Source organism: Saimiri boliviensis, chromosome 8, assembly GCF_048565385.1.
Source record: "Saimiri boliviensis isolate mSaiBol1 chromosome 8, mSaiBol1.pri, whole genome shotgun sequence".
NCBI lineage: Eukaryota > Metazoa > Chordata > Mammalia > Primates > Cebidae > Saimiri > Saimiri boliviensis.
In genome coordinates, this window is record NC_133456.1 from 19,040,189 (window position 1) to 19,058,803 (window position 18,615).

An 18,615-nucleotide genomic window follows, 5' to 3' on the forward strand; every position below is an offset into this window, starting at 1 on the left:
AGAAGATTAGTGCAGGGAAATGGTGTGACACTGAGTGCCCATATTTCTGGAGATGGTGGAAGTGAAGAGGAACGGGGGACACCCATGGTAAAGACTAAGTAGTTGGGAAATTTCTCCCTGCCTGTGCCTCATAACAACAAAGAACAAATCTGTTATCAAGCCAAAATTCTTAGAACAAGAGACAGGATACTCTTCCACACACGTCCACTTTGTAACACTTGGCAAGAGTGAGGAACATCCATTTTCAGAACAGCTACTGGGGTTCTTAAGGTCCTTATTTCCACTGAAAATAGTTCAAGGCAGAGCGGCAGCTACTGCCCATCATAGCCCTTTGTCCTTCATTCTCAGCAAGTTACCTAAGTAGAGAGGAGCTCACAGTCTATCACTATCATCTGAGAAAAGCCAACACAATGAAATAGACAAATTCAACAAATAACAGAACTAAACCTCAATAATGATTAATGTGGCAGTGAGTACAATAGATGCTCTTTTAACTGACTTTTACAACATAAGCCACTATTGAGTTCTATGGTATGCTGAATGCTGGCTTGTCTTTAATATGACTGCACATTGTGCTCCTTTCAGTTGATTTATATGTTTAAGAGTCGATTATACTTAGGGGTAATTGACTTATTGCAGATTGATTATTTTATTCAGTATTACATAAACTGATGAAATACGAGGAAAACTCCTCCCTTGAAAACCAATGGAATGCTTTGTAATGACAGTAGTGAGTTGCTGCAAAAATTAATACTGAGTTACACTTAGGCCAGACAACTGTAAAAGATTTGAGGTAATGTATGAAAATGTAGGACTCTGTACTGAAATTACTTGTCAAGTTCTTACAACTTCTTGCTTCACTTTAAAGTTGTAACCTCCATGTCTTGGGTATGCCAGGAGATAATGGAAGGGAAACTGAAGAAATTAGGAGTGTTTTCTAGAACTAAAAATAAAGATCTGAGTCTAAAGTTGAAAGGCTTTGTAAGTGCCAATCGGGATTAAAACATGCACAAATACGTACACAAACTCACACTAAATTTTGTGTAGTAAAATTATAGCACATTAAGGATTAAGAGAAATAACTTGCACAATTACTTCTTTTTGAGGGAAAAGGGTTAGATTCCTGTGCCACAAAACATTCCAGATGGATTAAAAGTTTGGCTAACTAGAACCAAATACACAAAAATGTGTACAAAAAAGCTTATAACAGCATTGTTCATAATAGCCAAAAAGTGAAAACAACCTAAATGTTCAACAACTGATGAATAGATAAATAAAATTTGGCATATCTACACGATGGAATATTATTCTGTAAAAGGAATAAATACTGATGTATTCTTAAATGTGGATTCACCTTGGAAATATGCTAAGTACAAAAGACTTTGTAACATATGACTTCATTCATTTGAAAAGTCCAGAATAGGCACATACATAGAGATACAAAGTAGATGAATGGTTGTCAGGAGCTGTGAAGAAGGGGAATGAGAGGTGGCTGTTAATGGGTATAGAGTTTCTTTTTGGGGTAATGGAGATGTTCTGGAATTAGGTAGTAGTGATAGTTATACAACCTGAATATATTAAAAACCAGTGAATTTTATTCTTTAATGGGGCAAATTTTATGGCTTGTAAATCACATCTCAATAAAGCTGTTAAAAAAGAAACAAATACAGGCTGGCCATGGTGGCTCACATTTGTAATCTTAGCACTTCAGGAGGCTGGGGCAGAAGGATTACTTGCGGGTAGGAGTTTGAGACCAGCCTGGGCAACATAGCAATATAAATACATAGAGGCATATATATAGACTTAGTGAGACTATTGCTACAAAAAATAAAATTATCTACATGTGGTGGTGCACACCTGTAGTCCCAGCTACTCGAGGATGAGGTGGGAGGACTGCTTGAGGCCAGGAATTTGAGGCTGCAGTGAGCTATGATAGCTCTGCTGGACTCTAGCCTGAAGGACAGCAAGACCTTGTCTCTTAAGAAGAAGAAAAAAAAAACAAATACAAGTAATCATTCTTTTTAAGTTTTTGGTTTCTTTGTGAGAGTCTCACTCAGTCTCCCAGGCTAGAGTGCAGGGGTGTGATCTTTGCTCATTGCAACCTCCACCTCCCAGGTTCAAGCGATTCTCATGCCTCAGCCTCCTGAGTAGCGAGGACCACCAATGTGCACCACCACGCTTGGCTAATTTTTTGTATTTTTAATAGACATGGGGTTTTACCATGTTAGCCAGTCTGGTCTCAAACTCCTGACCTCAAGTGATCCACCCGCCTTCGCCTCCCAAAGTGCCGGGATAACAGGCATGAGCCAATGTACCTGACCTAAAGATTATTAATTGACAAAATTATATATATTTATGGGGTACGGTGTGATGTTTTGATATATGTTTACATTGTGAAGTGAATCAATCTAATCAACATATCCATCACTCACACGCTTACTTTCTTGTTGTAAGAACATTTAAAATCTATTCTTATGTATTTTCAAGACACAGTACATTAACTATAGTTGCCAGACTGTACAATAGATCTCTAGTGCTGCTTCTTTCCGTCTAACTGAACCTTTATAACCCTTGACCAATATCTTCCAGTTCTCTGCTCTACCTCTAGCCCCTGGTAACCACCTTTTATTCTCTACGTCGTGAGTTTGACTTTAGATCCCACATATAAGTGAGATCATGCAGTATATTTGTGTCTGGCATATTTCAGATACTGTGCTTCAGATTCATCCATGTCATTGCAAATGACAGGATTTTTAAAGGCTGAATTGTATTCCATTGTGTATATATACTACATTTTCTTTCTCCATTCATCCAATGCCATGTGTTGGCTATTGTGAATAGTGCTGCAGTGAGTATTGGGGTACAGGTACCTCTTCAACACACTGATTTCATTGTCTTTGAAATATACCCAGAAATGGAATTGTTTGATCATATGGTAGTTCTGTTTTTAATTTTTTGAGGAACTTGTATATGGTTTTTCTTCATGGCTGTGCTATTTCACAGTCCCACCGACAGTGTACAGGATTCCCTTTTCTCCACATTCAAGTCCTTTGCCTGATTTTTAAATTATGTTCTTGCTATTCAGTTGTTTGAGCAGGAGACCATTTTTATAATCTTACGTTGATGACATTTTTACCCATGATAGGAAGCTCAGAAGCAATGAAAATATACCAAATTGACTCTACATACATTTAAATCTTGTGTGTATGTGTGTGTCTATAGCAAAAGTCAGATTAAAATTTAAAAATTGAGATATGCATGTCCTTTGACCCAGAAATTTGACTTAGTAGCAAGTGAGTCCTAGGGAAACAGCAAGGATAGATCAAGAATTTTAATTGTCACATTATTTAGAGGTAAAAATAAATGGCCATCGGTAGGGAATTGATTAAAATATAGTATGTGTATTTTCAGGGAAAAAAGAACTGTCCCTTATGTATTAAACGGAAAAAATGAGCTTCAAGAAGAGTAAGTTTAGCCTGGGCCCAGTGGCTCATGCCTGTGACCCCAGCACTTTGGGAGGCTGAGGTGGGTGGATCACCTGAGGTCAGGAGTTCAAGACCAGCCTGACCAAGGGTGGAGCCCCTTCTCTACTAAAAATACAAAAATTAGCCAGGCATAGTGGCATGCGCCTGTAGTCCCAGCTACTCAGGAGGCTGAGACAGGAGAATTGCTTGTACCTGTGAGGCAGAGGTTGCAGTGAGTTGAGATCACGCTACTGCACTCCAGCCTGGGCGACAGAGCAAGACTCTGTCTTCAAAAAAAAAAAAAAATAGTTTAGTATAGTGTGTTTAAGAAATACATGTTCAAAGGCTTGAAAGTCCAGAAGGAATTATGGGCTGACTGCCATTTATTTAAAAATATTTATGGTCATATATTAGAAAAAATAAGAACCACTTAAAAGCCTGTTTCCACATATAAAATAAATGTTTATAAAAATGTCCAGCTCTTTATTTTTCTAGACTATTAATGTGTTATTTTTAATTTAGTGCTTTGGAAAAAAGTTAAGATAGATCCTTACCTCATTCTTTACACCAAAATAAATTCCAGCTGTTAATAAGTTTTTAAAATTTATTTACATGGGTCTGGTAACCAATGAAAAGTTGCTAGTTCTAATACTATTTATTGAATAATTTGTTCTTTTCCCTGTGGTTCAGAAATGCAGCCTGCCATTGGGTTTCTTTTTGGATTTGATCTCTATTCAATGCTGACTCTATTCTGCCTTAATTGGTATAGTTTTATAATTTGACGGGACTAGTCACTTCTTATTCACCTCTCTCCTTTAATTCTTTTCAAAAATTTCTAGGAATTTCTTACATTTTTGTCCCAAGGTAAATTTTGGATTTGTTTTGTAATCTTTTTTAAAAGTATGGTTTTTACTTGGTGTTGCATTATATTTATAGATTAATTTAGGGAAAATGCTTTTATTGCAATATTGAATTTTCCTGTCCCTTAGTATTTTGCAGCTTTTCACTTAAGTTTTTCACATTCCTTATGTTTGTTCTTTTTTTGTTTTTTTTTTTTCGTTTTTTTCTTTTTGAGATAGAGCCTTGCTCTGTTGCCCAGGCTGGAGTGCAGAGGTGCTATCTCGACTCACTGCAGCCTCTGCCCTCTGCCTCATGGGTTTAAGTGATTCTCCTGCCTTAGGTGCCCACCACAATGCCCAGCTAATTTTTGTATTTTTAGTAGAGACGGTGTTTCACTGTGTTGGCCTGGCTGGTCTTGAACTCCTGACCTTGTGATCCACCCGCCTCAGCCTCCCAAAGTGCTGAGATTACAGGCATGTGCCACTGTCCCTGCCTCTTATGTTTGTTTTTAGATACTTTATACCTTCCTTATTGTTGATGGGCCTTTACTGAAGTATGTATTATATGTATTGTATTTTGTTGGAGAACCAACCATGTGGTTGCATTTCTTATATGCATAACACAGTGAACCTCACTCCACATTCAGGGTGGAATGTGACTCAGGTCAGTCATAACAAACAAAAACTGTCCAGTGCCTTTAGTTTAACATGATGGGTACTTTTAAGTTCTTTTTTTTTTTTAATTGTTTTTTAATTTTTTTAATTATTTTTTTGGTCTGGCTCTGTTGCTCAGGCTGGAGTGCCATGGTACAATCTTGGCTCGCTGCAATCTTTGCCTCCCAGGTTCAACCCATCCTTACACCTCATCCTCCAAAGTAGCTGAGACTTTAGGCATATGCCAGCACACCTGGCTAATTTTTATATTTTTTGAGACTGGGGTCTCACTTTGTTGCCCAGACTGGTCTTGAATTCCTGAACTCAAGCAATCCTTCTGCCTCAGCCTCTCAAAGTGTTGGGATTACAAGCGTGAGCCACCGTGCCTGGCCGGGGTACTTTAAATTCTAAAATAACACCTCAGGTTTTGTTTTTCTTTTTTCTTTTTCAAATTTATTTTTATTTTTTATTTTTCTGTTTTGAGTTATATAGGTTTTGTTTTTCATATTACTACCTTTTGTACTTGCAGAGTGCTCTTAAAATTTGAACTCTAGTTTTTGTTTGTTGTTTTTTCCTAACATTTTACCCTTTGTTTCTTGGGTCAGTTTGAAATTTTAGTAATTTTGGAGTAAAACAGATTGTGTATACCAAGTGTATTTTTCCTTTTTTAGTTGATTCATTTAGTGAAAGCAAGTGGGTGAACAATGGTGGATTTAACTGTCATTTTATAAAATCTGTTTCTGAGTAGTTCTTGGCCCACAGATATTGGAAAGGAAAGATGAAGAACCAAGTTGTTTTTGCAGAGAAAAGATAACAGATATTTCTTGCTTTGGAAGCAGTATAGCATAATAGTTAACAGCCCAGTTTCTGTAGTCACAGGACCTATAATCAGAATCTTAGTTCTACTGTATGCTAGTTAAGTGCCCTTAGGGAGGTTACTTAACCTCTGTAAGCTTCTAATATCTCCATTGGATTGAGACAAAGTCCCCCTCTGTTGCCCAGACTTGAGTGCAGGGGCATAATGTTGGCTCACTGCAGTCTCTGCCTCCCAGGTTCAAGTGATTCTCCTGCCTCAGCCTCCTGAGTAGCTGAGATTACAGGAACGCCACCATGCCCAGCTAATTTTTGTATTTTTAGCACAGGCAGGGTTTCACCATGTTGGCCAGGCTGGTCTTGAATTCTTGACTTCTTTAGCTGTTGTTTTACTCTGGTCCCAGTGAGATAATGGTGTGTATAAGTGAGATATTGTCATCTAGGGTTCTCCTTGAAGATCCTTCCCTGAAGGGCATTTCTGCTGCATAAGAAATCCATGCTTATCATCTGAAAATGAAAATAAAGATACAGATAAGAGGAAAATGTGTAACAATTTAGAATCTCCATAATACTACCACCAGAAATAACATTGTTAACAAGAGCACCATGTTACTTATTTGAAATTCAGATCCGTATCCCATTGTGGGAGAAACTGCTTTCTTTCTTTTTTCTTTTGAGATAGAGTCTCGCTTTGTCACCCAGGCTAGAGTGCATGGTGTGATCTTGGCTCCCTGCAACCTCTGCTTCCCAGGTTCAAGTAGTTCTCTGCCTCAGCCTCCTGAGTAGCTGGGATTATAGGCGCCTGGTACCACGCCTGGCTAATTTTTGTATTTTACTAAATACAAAAGATGGGGTTTCACCATCTTGGCCAAGTGCTGGTGGTCTTGAACTCCTAACCTCATGATCCACCCGCCTCAGCCTCCCAAAGTGTTGAGATTACAGGCCTGAGCCACTGCACCCAGTGGAGAATTGCTTTCTTATTTGAGGAGCCTCAATCAAGGTTATGGGGCCTAAAGTTTAATTTTTGTTGTTGTAGTTAGGGGTATTATTTTTCTATGAAATTTGTTTCTCAAGTGCAGTTTCTCAAATGTTGAGATTCCTTATTTTCCGTTGGGCCCGTTCCCCAACGTAGACACAGGTTATGATTAGGAAACTGCAAGATGTGAAATAGCAAACACTAGCGGCAAGTGTATGGTCTGTTCCTAGTTTGGAAGCCCCAAATCTTTATCCACTACCCTGATTAAGTTGAAACATGGGACTATCTTCCTGTCTACTGTATTTGCCTGACGAATGGATGTGCGAAAGCACCTCTTTTCTGTTTACTGTGCCCTGACCTTTGCTCTTACGTTAAGCTTTTAAAATTGAGAGCTACTCGAGAAGATTAACAGGAGGAAAAATAAATTTTCACTTCTTTGTCTGTCTCTTCCCCCATAAGAGATGAAACACTTCATTCCCAAGACACTCTTGTGATCTTTTCTGTCCTGTTTATGTCACTGCATAGGAGAGGCCATTCTTGAAGTTACAAAGGGAGCTGGTATGTGGCTAACAATCCTCATTTTTTCCTGTTTTAACTCAGTAGACTTAACTGTCAGACTGATAGTTAGCTAGGTTATTGCTCTGCCCATTCAGCATTGGTGAACAACTTAAGTCATGTGTGTACTTTTGTGAGCTTCTAAGCCTTGCCTCAGCTTTTTTTTTTTTTCTTTCTTTTTTTTTTTTTTTTTTTTGTATTTACTTAGAAATAATGTCCTGGGTTTATTTCCTGGGGCTATTTTAGGTTCGGTGGATCATTCAGTGATTTATAAGTACATATACGTGTTACTTAAATTAACCTGAAGACTGTCCTATGACGTGGCCAAAAAGTCACCTTTAAATTTATTTCTTATCTTGGGAGGCTGGGGCGGGAGGATCACTTGAGGCCAGAAGTTCAAGACCAGCCTGAACAATATAGCAAGACCCCATATAAAAATAAAAAATAAAAAATTAGCTGGGTTTGGTTTCATGGCTCTATAGTCCCAGCTGAGCATCCAAGCAGGAAGATGGCTTGAGCCCAGGAGTTGGAGCCTGTAGTGAGCTATGATTGTGTTACTATGCCCCAGCCTGGATGACCCGATCTCCAAAAACATTCTATTTACCATCTTAAAATGTGCCTTACTAGCTGTTACCCAGTTGAGCTCACCCTACAGGGTTATTCGGTGTCATGAGTATAATAACTCGTATCAAGTTGTATGATACTGTTCCTTGCTGATACTAAATTACACACCTTTACCAAGTAATAGAGTCACAATGATCTCATCAATTCTTACTGTGATTTTAAAACAATTATTTTAGTTACCAAAAGGATAGACAAATTTGTCTGTGTGATTAAGCCCTTTAGATTTCGTGCTTTAAGAAACAGGATTCTTCTCCAAGGTTAAGCTATGGGAAGCTGTTAGTACCTATTCATTCCTTCTCTAACAATGCATCAGTAACTTAAAAATCTAATGTGAAATGATGCCTCACAGTATTTCTCTCTAGATTACAATGGTTAGAGTCCAATATATTTTTTTAACAAAAGACATAACTTTAAAAATATTTCCTCCCAGTGTCATTAAGATTACATAGTAATATAGGTTAACTACTGTATGTGTTAAGTGCTGTGTGTAGGTTAAGTGTTTGGTGTTTGGTGAATGACTCTACTGAAAATGGCTTGTTTTTCCGTCTTAATTTGTCTTTCTTCCTTTATTTAAGGATTCCTAGATGAAGTTATGAAGAAGTATGGCAGTTTGGTTCCACTCAGTGAGAAAGAAGTCCTTGGAAGATTAAAAGATGTCTTTAATGAAGATTTTTCTAATAGGTATATAAATGATACTAAAGTTAAGCCCTTGAAAATAAAATTGTTAGCATATATGACTTTTCTCTTGATTTAAGGGAAAAAAAGAAGATACTTAGCAGTAAATTGAGAAGTACTAATTTTTTTTACCTTTTCTTTCAAAATCTTTCTGTTTCAGAAAACCGTTTATCAATAGAGAAATAACAAACTATCGGGCCAGACATCAAAAATGTAACTTCCGTATCTTCTATAATAAACACATGCTGGATATGGACGACCTGGCGACTTTGGATGGTCAGAACTGGCTGAATGACCAGGTTAGTATATTGTAGTTTGTCATTGTGGAGAAGTTGCAGAGGATGTTGGTCAATTAAATATAATCTCTGGTTTGGCCTCTCTATTGTCAAGGGTTCTTTATTCTTTATTCGTTACTTACTAACCCCAGGATCCAAATGGTTTGATTACTGCTGACAGTAATAATATATCATTCTTTCTGATTGGAGTGTTCTGAATTGTATAGGGTTAATAGCCTGGTTTTATTTATTTATTTTGTTTTGTTTTTCTTTCTCCAATTTATTGGTACTGAGATTGTAAGCTGGTTTTATGTTGACTTCTTATAGGTCATTAATATGTACGGTGAGCTGATAATGGATGCAGTCCCAGACAAAGTAAGTGAAAACTTCCCCTTCTCCAGGAGAGAGTGTCCTTGTGTATTAAAAGGAGTAGTTATGTTTTATTTTTAAACTTGTTGTAAATATTTGACATTCCTTACATTTTTAAAAAGGAGAATTCAGTTTTGTCTTGGTCACGTACTGGGGTTGACCTTAAGTTCCATCAGATCACTTCTGCATAAGAAAATTACTGTGCAATTGTTATCCTATTTATTTGTGTTAATTTGTGTTAGGATAGGTATGTTTGTTAATATCTGGAGAGGGCTTTTTGTTGTTGTTTTTGGTGGGGAGATGTGCAAAATGGGACTAGTTAAGCTTCTTACATTTATTTATTTATTTAACTTTTTTGTGTGTGTGATGGAATCTTGCTCTGTCACCCATACTGGAGTGCAGTGGCATGATATCGGCTCACTGCAACCTCCTCCTCCTTGGTTCAAGCGATTCTACTGCCTCAGCCTCCCGAGTAGCTGGGATTACAGGTGCTCACCACCATGCCTGGCTAATTTTTGTATTTTTAGTAGAGACGGGGTTTCACCGTGTTGGCCAGGCTGGTCTCAAACTCCTGACCTCAGGTGATCTGCCTGCCTCAAGCTCCCAAAGTGCTGGGATTACAGATGTGAGCCACCACACCTGGCCAGCTTTTACTATTTAACCTAAAATCTTGCTCTCTTTAAAAAGTATTCATCTTTCACTTTTTCTTGGATAAATCTTTGATACTCAGTTCAAATATAGATTAAACTCTTATAAACTCTAAATTATCTTAAGAGTTTTATTACATACCAAAATTATTTTTTTACTTAATTTATTTTTCTGAGTACACAAACACCTGAGTACAAAAACTTCCAAGTATTATATAAAACTTTTATAAATCTAATAAAGTAACAACTACTAAAAAAATCAGATTCTGATGTCGTTTATGAATATAGAAAATGTTTTATGACTTTCCACTTAAATTACAGATCTGTTATACATTTATAAATTGGGATCAAGAGACTAATCTGCTAGATTCTCTATTGTCAAATTTTCTCAGTCATCAGAAAGTTTAAACACATAGATTATCTTTAACATAAAAATATTAATTTCAGTGGTTTCATTTACCATCATTGTGCATTTAATTCTAACATTCGTGGAGTCTAAAGGACACTTAACTAAGGCAGCAGTTTTCAAAGCGTGGTCCCCATACTAGCAGTATCAGTATGCCCTGAGAACTTACGAGATATGCTCGTTCTCAGACTCCAACCTAAACCTGCTGGAGGGTGGGGCCCACCAGTCTGTGTTTTGGCAAGCCCTCCAGGTGATGACGCTGATGGACACCAATTTTGAGAATCACTGCTCTAGAGACAGCTACTGTAAGTTCTTATTTATTTATTTATTATTTGAGACAGAGTCTCGCTCTGTCGCCCAGGCTGGAGTGCAATGGCATGATCTTGGCCAGGCGTCCCCAAACTTTTTACACAGGGGGCCAGTTCACTGTCCCTCGGACTGTTGGAGGGCTGCCACATACTGTGCTCCTCTCACTGACCACCAATGAAAGAGGTGCCCCTTCCTGAAGTGTGGTGGGGGGCTGGATAAATGGCCTCAGGGGGCCGCTTGCGGCCCGCGGGCCGTAGTTTGGGGATGCCTGATCTTGGCTCACTGCAGCCTCTGCCTCCTAGGTTCAAGCAGTTCTTCTACCTCAGCCTCCCAAGTAGCTACGATTACAGGTACCCGCCATCATGCCTGGCAGATATTTTTGTATTTTTATAAAGACGGGGTTTCACCATGTTAGTGAGGCTGCTCTTGAACTCCTGACCTCAGATGATCTGCCTGCCTTGGCCTCCCAAAGTGCTGGGATTATAGGCATGAGCCACCGTGCCAGCCTAATTAAAATTAAAAAAAAAAAACAACAAAAACACCAACTTTGTTTGTTTGTTTATTTATTTATTTTGAGATGGAGTTTCGCTCTTGTTGCCCAGGCTGGAGTGCAATGCTGTGATCTCGGCTCACTGCAACCTCCACCTCCCAGGTTAAAGTGATTCTCCTGCCTCAGCCTTCTGAGTAGCTGGGATTACAGGTCTGTACCACCATGCCCAGCTAATTTTTTTTGTATTTTTAGTAGAGACAGGGTTTCTCCATGTTGGTCAGGCTGGTCTCTAACTTCTGACCTCAGGTGATCCACCCGCCTTGGCCTCCCAAAGTGCTGGGATTACAGGCATGAGCCACTGCGCCTGGCAAAAAACTTTTTTTAGAGACAGGGTCTTGCTCTGTCACCCAGGTTGGAGTGTAGTAGTGCAGTCGTAGCTCACTGCCCCCTTAAACTCCTGGGCTCAAGCAATCCTCTCACCTTAGTCTCCCAAGTAGCTGGGACTACAGGCATGTGCCACTATACCCTGCTAATTTATTTTTATTTTTGGTAGAGCTGGGAGTCTCCTTATGTTCCCCAGGCTAGCTTGAACTCTGGGCCTAAAGTAATCCTCTCACCTCTGCCTCTCAATATGCTGGAATTAGGGATGTGAACCACTATGTCTGACAGCTCTTTTTATCTGTATGTTAAACTGCATGGCTATCAAAAGAATATGCATCAGGCTGGGCGCAGTGGCTCAAGCCTGTAATCCCAGCACTTTGGGAGGCCGAGGCGGGTGGATCACTAGGTCAAGAGATCGAGACCATCCTGGTTAACATGGTGAAACCCCGTCTCTACTAAAAATACAAAAAATTAGCTGGGCATGGTGGCACATGCCTGTAATCCCAGCTACTCAGGAGGCTGAGGGAGGAAAATTGCCTGAACCCAGGTGGCGGAGGTTGCGGTGAGCCGAGATCACGCCATTGCACTCCAGCCTGGGTAACAAGAGCGAAACTCCGCCTCAAGAAAAGAAAAAAAAAAAAAAGAATATGCATCAGAATCATCTGAAAGGTTTATAAAACCAGATTACTGGACCCTGCCTTTGGAGTTTCTGCTTTACTAGGTCTGGGATGAGGCCTGATAATTCAAATTTCTAACGAGTTCCTGGGTGATACTGACACTACTGGTCTCTTGACTACACTCTGAGAACCACAGAGCTCAGGGAACAGGCTTATCATTTCAGGTTACTGAATGAGCAGTTTAAGACCGCAATATGTTTACCGTCTCAGATGACCTGATATGCCACTTAATTATAAGCCAGAAATTCAAAGCCAAGGATGCAAGACCTGATACTCTGTACAGCCAAGGTAATTCTGTGGTACTAGAAATAATCATGCTAAGCCCTTTTTATAGTTAACTATAACAACAGGAGTCTCTAAATCCACGTCCTTCACATGGAGTTAGTTTTGTAATCCATCTCCTGTGAGTTCAAGGTAATCGTTACCTCATTTTTTTCATATCCTTTTTCAACTCCTACCACCTAGTTTGGAGAGATTTGTCAGGTTGCTTCTCTACTTGATTGGCTTCAGGTAATCTGTCTACTGCCTCATTCCAAATCTGACTATAGACCACAGCTGTAAGGTCATTCCAATAAAAATTTGGAACAGCATTTTCTGTAAACCATATAATGTATTTTCTATATTTTGATCATTATTATTATTTTGAGGCAGTTTCGCTCTTGCCCAGGCTGGAGTGCAGTGGCATGATCTCAGCTCACTGCAACCTCTTCCTCCTGCATTCAATAGATTCTTCTACCTCAGCCCCATAAGTAGCTAGGATTACAGGTGCCCGCCATCATGCCCAGCTAATTTTTGTATTTTTAGTAGACAGCGTCTCACCATGTTGGCCGTCTGGTCTCGAACTCCTGACCTCAAATAATCCACCTGCCACCTTGATCATTGTCTTTAAGAAGAAATTTTTTCTTTCATCTGCTTCACATTCAAACATTTAAAAATCACTTTCTTTTGAAGTTAAATCTGGGCACAGCCTAGTATAATCTGGTTGCTTGTATTTGTTGTCTGTTCTAGGTTCACTTCTTCAACAGCTTTTTTCATAGACAGCTGGTAACCAAAGGATATAATGGAGTAAAAAGATGGACTAAAAAGGTATCCTCTTTATTTCTTTATTCTAAATTTGGAATGCAGATGATAAGCCACTTTGTGTGGAAGGATAAGAACTTTAATGCCAATTTGATGTTAAGTGGAAACAGACTCTTTAATGTGAGAAGTTTTAAAATTGTTTATTTTAAATCTTACTGTTTGAAAGACCTTAATTGCCTCCTTGTCCCAATTATAGTGGTAGAACAGTGGGATGATAAAGAAGAGCTGCCATCATTTGGTTATCTGGTGGGCTGGTCAGCAGCTGGCAGAGGCTTTCAGAAATTTTTTGCCAGTGCTGGGCACGGTGCCTCACACCTGTAGTCCCAGCTATTTGTGATGCTGAGACCAGAGGATCACTGGAGCCCAAGCGTTTGAGGCCAGCTTGGGCAGCATAGCCAGATCCTGTCTCTTAAAATGTTAACTGATCCGTCACGAGAAACATCTTTTATATCACAATCTATACGTAAAATCATATATATACAAGTTATTGAAAGAATTTCCAAACACCATGTACCTAATTTACTATGTATGATGTATTCTAATCAGAGAGTGGTAAGTGCTATTTGCTATAGAAACATTAGAACACTGTAATCCCAGCACTTTGGGAGGCCGAGGCGGGTGGATCACGAGGTCGCGAGATCGAGACCATCCTGGTCAACATGGTGAAACCCCGTCTCTACTAAAAATACAAAAAACTAGCTGGGCGTGGTGGCGCGTGCCTGTAATCCCAGATACTTAGGAGGCTGAGGCAGGAGAATTGCCTGAGCCCAGGAGGCGGAGGTTGCGGTGAGCCGAGATCGCGCCATTGCACTCCAGCCTGGGTAACAAGAGCGAAACTCCATCTCAAAAAAAAAAAAAGAAAGAAACATTAGAACATAGTATGAGAATACAAGGTAAGAGGATAGGGTAGCAGGAGGGAGGCGAAAGATGGGCTATTTCTTTTAGATAGGCTCATAAGGAAAGGCCTGTTTGAAGAGGTCACATTTCACTGAAAACTCAGTGGTGAGAAGGACCAGCCATGTGAAGATCAGAGGAGCATTCTGGGTAGATGGAACAATGAATGTTAAAGGCCCTGAAGCAGAAGTGAGCTTGGTATGTTGGAATGTTAGACACATGAGATCAGGGATGTAGGCAGGGATCGAGTCATGTGGGGCCATGTAGGCCCTGGTAAAGAGTTTGGATGATGAGGGCAATTTGAAGACATTAGGGAGTTTAGGCTGGGCGTGGTGATTCATGCCTGTAATCCTAGCACTTTGGGAGGCTGAGGTGGGCAGATCACTGGAGATCAGCCCGGCCAATGTGGCAAAACCCTGTCTCTACTCAAAATACAAAAATTAACCAGGCATGTTGGTGCGTGCCTGTAATCCCAGCTACTTGGGAGGCTGAGGTGGGAGAATTGCTTGAACATGGGAGATGGAGGTTGCAGTGAGCCAAGATCGCACTACTCTACTCCAGCCTGGGTTACAGAGCAGACTCCATCTCAAAAGAAAAATAAATAAAAATGAATACATTAGGGAGTTTAAACAGCAGGTGAAGGGTGTGTGTGAGTGTGTGTGTGTGAATGATAGATAGGTTTGTCCTTAGCAGCATTCCTTTATTCATTCATTAAACAGTTAAGTACCTGCTCTGTGCCTCATATAGAAAAGCTGTTTTTTCTTCTGCTGTCATACCACAATAGTCAGCACAGAAGACCAAAGCAAGCAAACAGTTCTGCAGCAAACACTGGCTAGTTGCCCTCTAATTCAGTTCCAATGCTATCTACCTGGAGACAGTGCCACATCCCATAGGCTGAGGGCTTATGCCTCAAGAGTGCCCCCCCATCCACTTCAGACACCATTTGCAAGTCCAGGCTTCTGAAACTTCTGACCAACAGACTCAAGTGAGGGTTCCAGTGCTCTCCTCCTTGAGTTTGATTAATTGGTTAGAGCAGTTCACAGAACTCAGGGAAGTTCTTACCTACATTTAGCCATTTATTATAAAGGATATTACAAAGGATATGGATGAAGAGATGCATGGGAAGAGATAGAGGGGAGCGGCCACAGGGAATCTCCATGACCTCCCCAGGCACACTACCCTCCAGGAACCTCCACATATTTAGTATCTGGAAGCTCTCCCAATGCAGTCCTTTTCATTTTTTATGGAGGCTTCATTGCATAGGCAATTGACTAAGCCACTGGCCATTGGTTAACCTTTAGTTCCTCTTCCCTTCCCAGTGGTTGGGGGGTTGGGTGGGGCTGAAAGTCACAATATTCTAATTTTGCCTTGCTCTTTCTGGTAACCAGCCCCTATCCTAAAGCTACCTAGGAGTTGCCAGCCATCAGCTAATCAGTAACATACAAAAAGACATCACTGACATCTCTTTGGGTTGGGTGTGGTGGATCACACCTGTAATCCCAACACTCTGGGAGGCCCAGGCGGGCAGATCACTTGAGGTCAGGAGTTTGAAACCAGCCTGGCCAACATGGTGAAATTTCGTCTCTACTAAAAATACAAAAATTAGCTGGGCATGGTGGCACACGCCTATACTCCCAGCTACTCAGGAGACTGAGGCAGGAGAATCACTTGAACCCAGGAAGTGGAGGTTGCAGTGAGCTGAGATTACGCCACTGCACTCCAGCCTGGGTGACAGAGCAAGACTCTGTCCAAAAAAAAAAAAAAAAAAGACGTCATTTTGGAAATTTAAAGGACTTTAGGAGTTGTATGCCAGGAAACGAGATCAAAGACCAAATTTATTACTTTATAGTATCATAATGCCAGACATATGGTAAATCAATAAAGTGGTAAGTAAAACAGTATTAGAGACATTTCGTGTCATTATTTGTTTAGTGGGTACAAAGACAAGTATTGGATACTATGGGAGTGTATTGGAGTGGGGGTTTGGTTAATCTAGCCTGAGAGTAAGGGAATGTTTCTCATAGGAAGTAATATTTAGTAATATTTAAGCAGAAATGTCAAAGTCGAATATGAGTCGACTAGAAAAGGAGTATGTGAAACATTATAGACAGAAGGAATAAGTATCTGATAGAAGAATGGGAAAAGGCTGTGTAGCTGAAATACAGAGAGCAAAGAAGAAAGTGGCATGAAGTGCATCTGATCCGGAGATAAAAGGGCCTTGAGGTTTGTGTTTTGGATTTTATCCTAAATGTAATAGGAAACTATTATAGGGTTTTAGGTGACATTATCTACTTTGTAGTCTTTGTTCTAACAGTACTGAAGAAGATGGATGGGTGTGGGAGCAAAGTTGATGTGGGTAGAACAGGAGACTATTTCAGATTCATGGTACTTTGAACTAGAATGATAGCAGGAGAGACGGAAGATGAGTGTGATGTAGGAAGTAAAATTAACAGGACTTGGTGGTAAGTTGGTTATGGAGATGAAGGACAAGGAAGTGTGAAAGATAACTTCCACGTGTGTGACTTGTGTGACTGGATGGCCTATGGTTATATTTACATTAGAAAAATGTAGGACAAGGCCGGGCGCAGTGGCTCAAGCCTGTAATCCCAGCACTTTGGCAGGCCGAGGTGGGTGGATCACAAGGTCAAGAGATCGAGACCATCCTGGTCAACATGGTGAAACCCCGTCTCTACTAAAAATACAAAAAATTAGCTGGGCATGGTGGCGCGTGCCTGCAATCCCAGCTACTCAGGAGGCTGAGGCAGGAGAATTGCCTGAACCCAGGAGACGGAGGTTGCAGTGAGCCAAGATCGCGCCATTGCACTCCAGCCTGGGTAACAATAGCGAAACTCCGTCTCAAAAAAAAAAGAAAAATGTAGGACAAGTAGTAGGGGATTCAAATTAAAAATGTACATCCATGTAATTGGATGCTACTTAAGCAGGAAAAGCTATGCAGATAATGAACAATGATTATATTCCGTTTGGGGTGGGGAAAATTGCAAGCAGTGTGGGCAGAAAATATACCTTTATGGAAAAATATCTGAATGATGAACATGAGAGTAAAAGAATAAAGTCAAATATGTGAGTTATTTCATTAAATAGTAATGAACTAAATTATTTCCTCCTCTGGATCAGGGATGTTCAATCTTTCGGCTTCCCTGAGCCACACTGGCAGAAGAGTTGTCTTGGGCCACACATAAAATACACCAATGCTAACAATAGCTGATGAGCTAAAAAAAAAAAAAAAATTACAAAAAAATCTCATAATGTTTTAAGAAAGTTTATGAATTTGTATTCGGCTGCATTCAAAGCCATCCTGGGCTATATGCTGCCTGTGGGCTGCAGATTTTGAGCTAGATCCTTTCAGATTGGGTTAAGTAAAAAGAGTCCAGCTATATACTGGATATAAGAAGTAGGCATAACATAATATGAAAAAGAAAGGTTGGAAATGATGTGACATTTAAAGAGGTACTAGGCTGGGTGCTGTGTCTCACATCTGTAATCCCAACACTTTGGGAGGCCTAAAATTACCATAAGTGAGAGGATTGCTTGAGCCCAAGAGTTTGAAACCAGCCTAGGCAACCTAATGAGACCCTGTTTCTATAAAACATTTTTAAAAATTAGCTGGCCATGGTGGCAGCCTGTGGTCCCAGTTATCCAGAAGGCTAAAGTTTGCCTGTGGTACCAGCTATCCAGAAGGCTGAAGTGGGAGGATTGCTTGAGCCTGGGAGGTAGAGGCTGCTGTGAGCCCTGATCACACCACTGTACTCCTACCTGGGTGACAGATTAAGACCTTGTTTCAATTTAAAAAAAAAAAGAAAGGCAACAACAGCTAGTGCTCGACTTACGACCACGGTCAGGACTGCAGATCGGTCATAACACAATTTGGTTGTAAGTTGAGTAGGCTATTTGTACAGTTGAAATGGTGCATGCGGAGATGGTAGTGCTGCTGGAAGCTGGTCCGCACTGTCATACGCCCAGCTAGGCAACATTTGCACTGCCAGACGCGGAGCAGTCGTGGCTAGTGATTGTGGTCGTAAAGTTGAATGGTCGTAAGTTGCATAGGTCGTGAGTTGATCAATACCTGTACATAAAAATTGAACAGCTTCTTCCTGAATAACCCCTGGGTAAATAACAAAATTAAGGCAGAAATTAAGTTCTTTGAAACCAATGAGAATGAAGAGACAGTGTACCAGAATCTCTGGGACACAGCTAAAGCAGTGATAAAAGGTAAATTTATAGCACTAAATGCCCATATCAGAAAGCTGGAAAGATCTCAAATTGACATCCTAACATCACCATTAAAAGAACTAGAGAAGTGTCTGGACATGGTGGCTTATGCCTGTAATCCCAACAGATCACCAGAGGTCAGGAGTTGGAGACCAGCCTGACCAACATGGAGAAAGCCCATCTCTAGTAAAAATGCAGAATTAGCTGGGCATTGTGGCACATGCCTGTAATCCCAGCATCACTTGAACCTGGGAGGC

At 40.3% G+C, this 18,615-nt stretch overlaps 1 protein-coding gene across 2 annotated transcripts in view; it reads left to right on the forward strand.

Moving 5' to 3' along the window:
• SENP5 (SUMO specific peptidase 5) overlaps positions 1–18,615 on the forward strand; it is a 64,145-nt gene that overhangs the window by 25,652 nt on the left and 19,878 nt on the right. For both annotated transcript variants that reach the window (XM_010336952.3, XM_010336953.3), the window contains exons 3-6: positions 8,501–8,606; positions 8,761–8,899; positions 9,203–9,250; positions 13,163–13,240. In XM_010336952.3, coding sequence (XP_010335254.2) covers positions 8,501–8,606; positions 8,761–8,899; positions 9,203–9,250; positions 13,163–13,240 — 371 coding nt within the window. The remainder of the gene's footprint in view (positions 1–8,500; positions 8,607–8,760; positions 8,900–9,202; positions 9,251–13,162; positions 13,241–18,615) is intronic.